The sequence below is a fragment of the Priapulus caudatus genome, unplaced genomic scaffold, assembly GCF_000485595.1.
Source record: "Priapulus caudatus unplaced genomic scaffold, Priapulus_caudatus-5.0.1 Scaffold397, whole genome shotgun sequence".
Classification (NCBI taxonomy): Eukaryota; Metazoa; Priapulida; class Priapulimorpha; order Priapulimorphida; family Priapulidae; genus Priapulus; species Priapulus caudatus.
In genome coordinates this window covers 132,040-142,198 of record NW_014577458.1, presented here as the reverse complement: position 1 = coordinate 142,198, position 10,159 = coordinate 132,040, and the positions used below count along the sequence as shown (strand labels likewise).

The window sequence follows — 10,159 nt, the reverse complement described above, 5'->3', positions numbered from 1 at the left end:
ACAATTCATGACCATCAATGAAAGATAGATTCTCAGAGCAATTTCGGTATTAAGTGTCCTTCAGCTGAACAGCAAAATTCAGTCAGAGAAACAGCATGGGAAACGCATCACTTCAACGTTACATGCTAAGAATTTTGTGGATCACAATTACGACAGTTTTGTAAATTTTAGGATACTCTAAATGTGGGGGGCCCCAAATGTGGGGGGCCCGGGGCACGTGCCCCTGTTGCCCCGCCCTTAATCCGCTAGTGGATGTGTGGTTTGGATAATCTAGCAGACATGGCGAAGCAAAATTAGTGATTAGGCCTACTCTATCATTGCACGCTGACGAGGAAACTTGGACCGGTGCTGACATCTCGCGGCCGCGTTCTTCATCTCGTGTCTAAGCGTTGCATCGAAATTTTGTTTCCTATGTTATAATTCCAATGTTATATTTCGGATCTATCTTGGTTAATTTGTACTTAACCGTGTTGATTCAAAACGTACTGCTGACGTTTCGCCTCCTATCAGGAAGCTTTTTTTAAGCTGACTGAAGTTATCAGATTTGACCACCAGATGGTGTAGTGGTCAACAGCTTGGTCCCCACGTGACTGAGTCTGTATCCCCCTCGTCACGGTTGATGTTCGAGGTCTGTGCGGATCCAGATGGCTTCCTTAATCCAACGCCTGATTTTTATTGGCTCGCGATCGATAATTTTCGAGTTATCCCAATCGATGGTGTGATTTGGCGGTCGCTACGTGGCCCGTGATCATGGATTTGGTTATTTCGGTAGCCGACTGTTTTTAAATTGGGCCCTTGTGAAAGATTTAGGCGCTACGGTGTCTACGTCCTTTCCATGTTCTTTAAGGCGGGTTTCAAATTTGCGGCCGGTTTCTCCAATATAACTTTTCCCACACATAGCACATGGTATCTCGTAGACACAGTCTGTAATGTTGGGTATATCTTGTGTTATATTTCGGTTATACTCTGAAGCAAACTCAGAGTAATTTAAAATTTAACTACAAGTACAAGGATTCGCACGAGAGCCATGCCTTGCAACTGATGTATGGCGCGTATTAACTCGTAATATAGTAAATATTCACAAAAATCTTTCCATCGGTATTCAGCCACGGACGCCCGCGCTGTGATTGCTAATACGGGCGCCAACTATAACTAGTAAAAATCCATAATAACATACCATATAACCTAACAATCCATAATATACTAATAACCAATATACTTGTTACGAATTCGTTGTAAATCGCCAGAGAATATACCACCACCACGTCACCTTCAATATGTTCAATTGTATACTCTGTGCGTTTGGTTCTCTCCGCAGGAGTTGTGTACGGAGCTGTGGTGCATCAACTACCAGGGTAGATGTGTAACGAACAGCATCCCCGCTGCTGACGGCACTAACTGCTCGACGAGCCGCACACAGGACGGAGTGAGTGCGCACCTATATAGATCTATAGTCACTACAGCAGTCAGTGCACTACGTAGTAGTAAAGTTAACAGCGAGTGGGTTAGTACTAGTTGCTGTGGCAATGAGTGAACCAACGCTAGCTACTGTAGCAGGGAGAGAGATAGCTCTAGTTACTGTAACAGTGAGTGAGATAGCTCTAGTTACTGTAACAGTGAGTGAGTTAGCTCTAGTTACTGTAACAGTGAGTGAGTTAGCTCTAGTTACTGTAACAGTGAGTGAGTTAGCTCTAGTTACTGTAGCATGGAGAGAGATAGCACTAGTTACTGTAACAGGGGGAGAGAGAGAGAGATAGCTCTAGTTACTGTAACAATGAGTGAGTTAGCTCTAGTTACTGTAGCAGGCAGTGAGATAGCTCTAGTTACTGTAACAGGCAGAGAGATAGCTCTAGTTACTGTAGCAGGCAGTGAGATAGCTCTAGTTACTGTAACAGGCAGAGAGATAGCTCTAGTTACTGTAGCAGGCAGTGAGATAGCTCTAGTTACTGTAACAGGCAGAGAGATAGCTCTAGTTACTGTAGCAGGCAGTGAGATAGCTGTAGCCGCTGCAGCAGTCACAGCACAACGTATTACACAGCGAACAAGGAGGGAGTCAGCTAACGCTAGCCGCTGCAGCAGTCACTGCACAGTATAGCGTAATGTAACTTCTACGTTCGTAGTAAGGGGCGTTAATGTGACTTCTACGTCTTCGATAGTGGTGTTACCAAGGCGACTGCATTGCAAAAGGCTACCGACCGAGCGCCGTTGATGGAGGCTGGAGCGATTGGTCGTCGTGGGATATGTGCACGCGCACGTGTGGGGGCGGAGTTGAGAAGAGCCAACGCAACTGTGACAAGCCACGGTAAGGATTGTTAGTACAACATACTGCCATCCAATCTCATTCTTCAGTGGCTATATCAGTAAAGTAGTATAGTACACTGCCATCACACATCATTGTTTAGGGGCCGTGATAGTAAATCAGTGCACCGGCCGTTTACCGTTTACCGTTTAATGTTCAATTATAAGCGCAGTTACATAACAAGCGCTGTTAATCTGTTCTCTAATCACGCCCTATATATATATATGCGGTCGAAGAAACATCAGTTAATTATTATTTTGCAATATATTTCACTTTCTTTCTATATGCTTACTTGCAGGCCGATGAATGATGGGAAATACTGCCTCGGCGAAAGAGTTCGCTATCGTTCATGCAATGCGCACGATTGCCCGATAAATTCGACGGATTTCCGAGCTATTCAGTGTGCCAGCTACAACCACATCCCGTTCAGAAAGGTTTACTACAACTGGGTGCCGTTTACTGGAAGTACGACATTGTTTACTATAATCGATATAATCAATTGATTAATGTTTTTCGTGGCAATCGTTAATTAATGAATTCGCGCCACATGTCTAGCAGCCGTTTATTTTAATTCTTTGTGCCTATCGTGTGTATTTTTCATCGGAAACATATATTATTAAGCGATATAATCAAATGATTAATTGATTAATTAATTAATTAAAAATATATGTGAGCATAATGCTAATAAACCCATCCGTCTGGAGTGATTGACAAGTAGCTCTAGCCAACCAGCATCGCGATAGGGGCGTTCTAAAAAATATCGCGTAGTACAGTTTTCACAAGTGCAGGTAAAATCGGCAATTCGGCGACATAGCAACGATATCTAATAGATTGGCGTGGTTACCTCGCTCGAACGGACAGCAGAGTGAGATATATGTGTAGCGTGGAATATATCACGAACGTAAAAAAGTGATACGTAGCAGTCGTATAAGCGGTGACAACTACAGTTTATGCTAAGTACAGACACAGACAGACGCAGCATTTTTACTGTGCAAAGTGTGTAAGTGCAAATTTTAAGTTAATGTGCTTCACGACTTAGGTGGCCGTTCCTTGTACGGCCAACGTGCTATTAACGAGGTAGCTAATGTCATCTGTGTCCGCCTCCGGCCGTCCCCGTAAATCTGCATCACTAATGTATTCAAATTCTCTATGTCTCTATGCCGACGTTGAAACGCCGTATTATATATGCAATAATGCTCAATGCTTACACGTAGGCCAGGTGAAACCGTGCGCGCTGAATTGTCTGGCCGACGGACACCACTTCTACACTGAGAGGGCGCCAAAGGTCATCGATGGCACGCGGTGCTATCCCGGACAGCTGGACATGTGCGTCAATGGAGACTGCAAGGTCAGCGTGCGTCACCGCTTACATAAAGACACCAACGAAAATAGTTTATAAAACATCATCAGTAACAATAATAGCGACGTCGACGACGACAGCGACGCCGACGACAACAACGAGGACGATGACAATGATGACGGTAAAGAAGACGACGGGGAGATATGGAAGAGTAACAACACCAATAACAGCAGCAGCAGCAGCAACAACAAAAACAACAACATCAACAACAACAACAACAACAACAACAACAATGACAATAACAACGACAACGACGACGACGTTATCGTGCACGACATTATTCCCCCCCGCATTGACAGCAATTTCTAACTATAATCGGTAATACTATCGATAAATTCAAATACGCTAATAATGTGCGTGCGCGAAAAGCAGTCGGTTTTATTTCGACGAAAAGTTACAGATGTGTTCCGGTATTAACCTTCCTTCACTATACAATCTCGCGTACGTCATTGCTTTTGTAGACCGTTGGTTGTGACGGCATTCTCAACTCTAACACCGTCGAGGACAAGTGTAGAGTCTGCGGAGGCGACGGCAGCACGTGTAGAACCATATCCGGAGAAATAGATAGCATTTTGCCGCAGGGTGGTAAGTCATTATTTCCGTCAGCAATCCATGAGAGCGAAACTGCAGTGCTTGCGTTTCAATATCTATACTGCTCAACGCGTCTCCTTATAAGAAATTGATATCTTTTCATAACGCTTCTTATAGTAGTAGGATATATTGACTTATTCCTGATTTTATGTGTCTTAAACTGTATCTGTAATGTTGAGTTGTTACCCGTGATCGTCTAGGGTTCCTGCGTAAATTATTAGATATACCGCTGTACGCATTATACATGAATTAGCCAACACTGAAGGTACGTATTTCAAACACACACATATTTATTGGTCGGGAATGACGGTAACATATATATGCCCGTAATAGTGAACACTGAACAGTAGTGTACAGCTGTGTACGCGACATACAAACATGAACTTACATATGTATAGTAGTCTTCGTCAACGGTGAAACAGTACGGATATCGCTTGCCACGTTCGTAGAGTCAGAGTGCAAATAGTAGAGACTGCCCGCTATCTCCGTGCTGCGTGCACAACTGTTATATATATACTGCGCCTTCCTATTGTTTTAGGTTCTGGTCACGCTGCATGCTCACGCTGCATGAATGGTTCGCTGCATGGCGTACGAGGTCAGCTGCGCGTTTACACAACAGGCTTGTCCCGTACTCTGACTACTTAGGTTATTATGCAATTATCCTATTTCTATCTATTTGACTATTTCTGTATTACATTACTCCCTCACCATATGACAAGTTGGGAGCCGTACTAATGCGGCGAACAACTTCTGTCAACGTTGTGATGCATTGCTTTTAATACGTATATTTTTAACTTTTTTTTTTTTTTTTTTACCGGAAAGACTAAATTATCGGTGCATCTAAACTTTACTTTTCTCTATTATCTATTCCTTCCTTGTTTTGCTTCTTTATGGCTATGCATTATGCTATTTCATTTTTATTTTGTTACTTAAAACACCTCCACCTAATTTTACTTAACTAAATTAACTAAAATTTACTTTAACTAACAATGGATTTTTATTTTACTTTATATTCTATTAAACATTATTTTCTGTTATATAATAATAAACAATCTAGCGCAGTCGCCGTCGTCCTCGTGGTCCGTTGGTGTGGGGTCCGTGTCGTCGCTGTGGTGGTCGTCGTCTCGTGATCGTCGTCGTCGTCGTCGTAGCTCGTGTGCACTGGCGGTGCTCCACTGGGCTTCGGGTCCCAGTTGTAAAAGTCCTCCTCGTCGTCGTTGTCCTCGCTGTCGTCGTGGTCGTCGTGGTCGTGGTTGCGGTTGTCCTCGTGGCGGTCGGCACCCCGTTTGCGGGTAGGGTAAACTGACTCGCCCAGAATCGTTTGTGGGGTGGCTCTCCTTGTGAGCTCGGCTGCTGGTTGGGGCGGCGAGCTACGTAACTGTCGATATGAGGTGTTTCGTCACTGTCGCTCTCGCACCACACTATCATGCCTTCTTCGTCGGTTGGCCACCTGTTGATGCCGCATCCCTCCATCATAATGGTGCTGGTCGGGACTGCAGGTGCTCAGAAGAGGATAGGTTAACGTAACATGTAATTACAACGGTGATTAGTGGCACTTGACAATAGCGTGCTTAAAACAATAAACAATGCATTTAAAATATGTGAGTTTGTGCGTCGTAGCAAATATTGTGCTAAACATGGTGTAACATACCGTGTAATATAGTGAATACATATAGTGCATTATCGTGAATCATACACGTACGGTGCGTGATACAAACATGTGTTTGTTAATTACCTAGTGACACAATACATCGCACGTACATCATTGTCCTTATAACTACGGTGTATTCTAGTCTGCAGACTTCTTAGCATAACTCTTAGTTTCCTCTCAATTTTATCGATATTATCGGCGCTCGCAAGTAAGCAACCTTCGATTTACTCTATCATCATCAATCATTTCATCATCAATCGTGGCGGAAGGAAGGGGTCGCGTTGGAGATGGGCTGTAAACCCGTTTGAAAGGTGGGCTGTACAATGGTGTGGGTGCACATAGGATATGGAACAACTGAAAGACAACATTGTTTCGTATACGCTCGCTCAGACACATCGAAGTTGAGCCCACTCCCCCTGTGCTCTGCGCATGCGCTTGATAAGCGGCAGGTTATTAGGAGCTTTTTGTTGGCTAACTATCTATCACTGGTCTATATTAGCAGTGACGCCGTTATAACAATGTTATCTTAGTTGTGGGCGGGTGGCTGGGCGGGTTAGTTGTGGGTGGATACGCGTTCATCTGGACTCGGTCGTATTGTGTGCCACGTGCGTAGATCTCATTATGTGTAGCGTGGCTGTCAATAATGTCTTGGACCCTCAAGACATCATTGCCTGTCGCGTGTTGCTTGTCTCGCCTTCCCACTCACGTAGTCCTTGATCAGAGGTCTCCAAGTGGGCGCTTGACGTAGATGTTTACTGCAACTGCGGTGCTACTAACCTCGCTAACGGTAAGAGATCGCTATCACTATAGCTACTTTCGAAAGAAGCTCTTTGTCTTGGCCGAATGGCTTCATCATCCGCATCATAATCCTCCCTGTGGAAGTAGGTGTCGCTCATCGTAGACTAGGCTAGCGTTGCCTGTCGCAGTGGCTGCTTTCTAGTGGCCTTTGCCGTTGCACTCTCCCTAGGTGTGGCTTCCTTGCTGGCTTCAGCAATGGCTTCCGTTATGGCTTCATTCTCGGAATCCGAGTCGTGATCGGATGTGTAGGTGTCCCTCATCACAGGGTACTCAAGCTTGTCCCGGCGGCTGCCTCATTGTAGGCTTTGTGGACGAACTCGCAATAGGTGTGGCTTCCTCTTATCATCTTATCGGTATATCATAGCCTCTTGTCATTATCATATCATATCATTATCATTATCATATCATTATAATCTTATCATCGTATCATCACATCGTATCATCACATCGTATCATCATATCATCTTATCATCTTATCATCTTATCATCTTATCATCTTATCATCTTATCATCGTATCATTTTATCATCTTAAACATGCGAGGTACCAAGGCGTCTTGCTAGCCTTGCTCCACTGCGCGCGCGCTCGTTAAACGATGCACTGTCCATTACGCCAGGCCGAGTGACCTCTCACAGACTGGTTTTGCTTGTGCGCTGACCGCTGGTGTGGCAGTGTTGACCGACACAATAGAGTGGACATTAGCTACTTGCATACGGCGGCGATTATGCAACGTGCTTGCAGAATGAGGGCATGAGTGAGTTGACGAAAGACTTGTAGTGGCAACCTTGTACTGGGTGGCCTCGACAACATAGGAGGGGTAGTAGGTGTTATAAACAAAGGTGTAGCATAGTTGTGCCTCTCATGCCACATAGCGGCCTAAATTGTGGGTTGAACAAAGGAATAACGGTACGCATGTTTCGGGTAGGGCCACGGTGGAGGATTACGGTTCGCCATGACGAAAACAGTGATATGGTTAGACCAAGGAGGGGAACGAGTGAAAATACAAGACAAATTTGCCAGAGCGTGCATAATACGTAGGCAGTGGCGTGATGAGTAACATAAATAAAGGCTTGATATCCACGATATCATATAGTATACGGCACAGGCTCGGCCAAAATATGCAGGAGCAATCGCATGAGAAAACACAGAAATATGCAGACATTACCTCCGTAGCTATTTATAAGAACTACGATGTACTTACAAAATGATGCGACGATAGTAGTGAACAAGCTGTCGATCTGCTGAGATTGTACACGTCGGGTTCCTTGAGTGTGTCGATGGATATCTCAAGACAAAGGCACATGGGTTAGCACTGACATATAACAGATAAACAATTCTCAACAGTTACGAAATTCATTTAGTAACATACGCGCTGGGCACCTAGTACCATTGTAATGCGTACAACGATGGTGGTAGTGATATGAGTGACTTCGAATCGTGCGCTCTCGTCACTGCAGCTCGTCGACTCACAATCTCACAAAGAAAACACATGTTAATAATAATACATAAAATACAGCACATAATTCATGCTACAACGATATATCGATACGCAGTGGTCACGTGCACCATTGTAATGTTGAGTTGTTACCCGTGATCGTCTAGGGTTCCTGCGTAAATTATTAGATATACCGCTGTACACATTATACATGAATTAGCCAACACTGAAGGTACGTATTTCAAACACACACATATTTATTGGTCGGTAATGACGGTAACATATATATGCTCGTAATAGTGAACAGTCGTGTACAGCTGTGTACGCGACATACAAACATGGATACTTTACTTGTTAGGAGTCTCGTCAACGTTGAAAACAGTACGGATATCGCTGGCCACGTTCGTAGAGTCAGAGTGCAAATAGTAGAGACTGCCGCTATAAATTATATCCCGTGCTGCGTGCACACTGTTATATATACTGCGCGCCTTCCTATTGTTTTAGGTTCTGGTCACGCTGCATGCTCACGCTGCATGAATGGTTCGCTGCATGGCGTACGAGGTCAGCTGCGCGTTTACACAAAAGGCTTGTCCCGTACTCTGACTACTTAGATTATTATGCAATTATCCTATTTCTATCTATTTGACTATTTCTGTATTACATATCGCACACATACTACGATACGCATACTACGATAACGCATACCCACGTACAATCGAGACGTAGCTCGGAATGCACACGCGTAACGTATAGTACGTCGTCATGACATTTTGATCACTAAATGGGTTTTTGAGCTTGGTTTGAACACGAAGGCTCGAATCGTAATTCAAGCCTTGCTGATGGAATACATTCATGGAGAGTCGCTTTTCCGTTAACGAGCAGACTCACTGGCTAGAGCACTTGTTCGGAATTACACTCACCGCATTTAACTCGCTCTCGCAGGCTACGTCGAAGTCATACACATTCCTAAAGGCGCCGTATATATAGACATTCGAGAGGTCGGAACCACGCGCAACTATCTGTCCCTGAAGACGACCGGTGAGAAATACTACATTAACGGTGCGTGGACCATCGACTGGCCCCGGATGTTTGAGGTCGCCGGAACCGTATTCGAATACAAGCGACCGGAACACACTCCGGAAGTGCTGACGGCGCGCGGACCGACGACAGAGGATCTCGTCGTCATGGTAACTGAATTCGTTAACTGTGTTACTCATGGGAGGGTTTTTTTTGCATCAGGTGAACACGTCTGTGTTCTAGTACATACATATGTCCATGCTATTACCCCATTCGCGCTTGTTCTGCATGTAGTTTGTACTTGAGTCTGACGACAAATAGTTGACAATAATTGTTGACAGTAGCATCTACGAAGATAACTATTATATATATATATTACTATTACTACAAACATTAACATGACCAATGTGTACAACAACTGTAAGGTGAGACGATATAACAATGCTATATATGTTGTTGAATGCAAATAGTTGTTGTCATCAGCTACAGAGATTATCTTCGTGATTAAATGTCAACTCTGCATGGTCGCTTCTAATACTTTAATCACAAGTAAATACTAGTATGTTAACGATCCATCGCGTGGAAACGAGCATCGGAGTTTGTTTGGCCTTTGCAATTAATTGCAATTGAATTCGTATTGGATGTGAACATGAAATTTCAGGTCCTCGTTCAAGAACTCAAAGTGGCCGTTCGTTACCAGTACAACATACCTGTGGATAACGACAGTGGCGAACCTGTGAAATACTCTTGGCAGTACACACTTTGGACAGAGTGTTCTCAGTCGTGTGGCTCTGGTAACTATAACTATTTAGATTGCAAAAGGAAATGGTTAGTAACTTTTAACGCTCGTCCCGGTAAATTTGACTTATGACGAATAATTACGTACAAATGAGGATAGTAATAGTAATAGACTACGCTATAAGAAAAACTCGCTACTCTTTCTCTCTCTCTCTCTCTCTCTCTCTCTCTCTCTCTCTCTCTCTCTCTCTCTCTCTCTCTCTCTCTCTCT

General features: G+C 44.0%; 1 protein-coding gene and 1 long non-coding RNA gene across 2 annotated transcripts in view; one reads left to right on the top strand and one right to left on the bottom strand.

Moving 5' to 3' along the window:
- Positions 1-10,159, top strand: part of LOC106809933 (A disintegrin and metalloproteinase with thrombospondin motifs 6-like) — a 54,961-nt gene that overhangs the window by 41,112 nt on the left and 3,690 nt on the right. Inside the window, exons 8-18 of the mRNA XM_014813171.1 lie at positions 973-982; positions 1,319-1,426; positions 2,157-2,302; positions 2,598-2,764; positions 3,514-3,647; positions 4,121-4,244; positions 4,789-4,845; positions 8,301-8,331; positions 8,492-8,694; positions 9,076-9,320; positions 9,812-9,982. Coding sequence (XP_014668657.1) covers positions 973-982; positions 1,319-1,426; positions 2,157-2,302; positions 2,598-2,764; positions 3,514-3,647; positions 4,121-4,244; positions 4,789-4,845; positions 8,301-8,331; positions 8,492-8,694; positions 9,076-9,320; positions 9,812-9,982 — 1,396 coding nt within the window. The remainder of the gene's footprint in view (positions 1-972; positions 983-1,318; positions 1,427-2,156; positions 2,303-2,597; positions 2,765-3,513; positions 3,648-4,120; positions 4,245-4,788; positions 4,846-8,300; positions 8,332-8,491; positions 8,695-9,075; positions 9,321-9,811; positions 9,983-10,159) is intronic.
- LOC106809939 lies at positions 5,182-8,464 on the bottom strand. Its single transcript, XR_001393932.1, has 2 exons — positions 7,900-8,464; positions 5,182-5,743 (listed from the first exon to the last, which is right to left on the bottom strand). It is a non-coding gene; the product is annotated as an uncharacterized LOC106809939 (long non-coding RNA).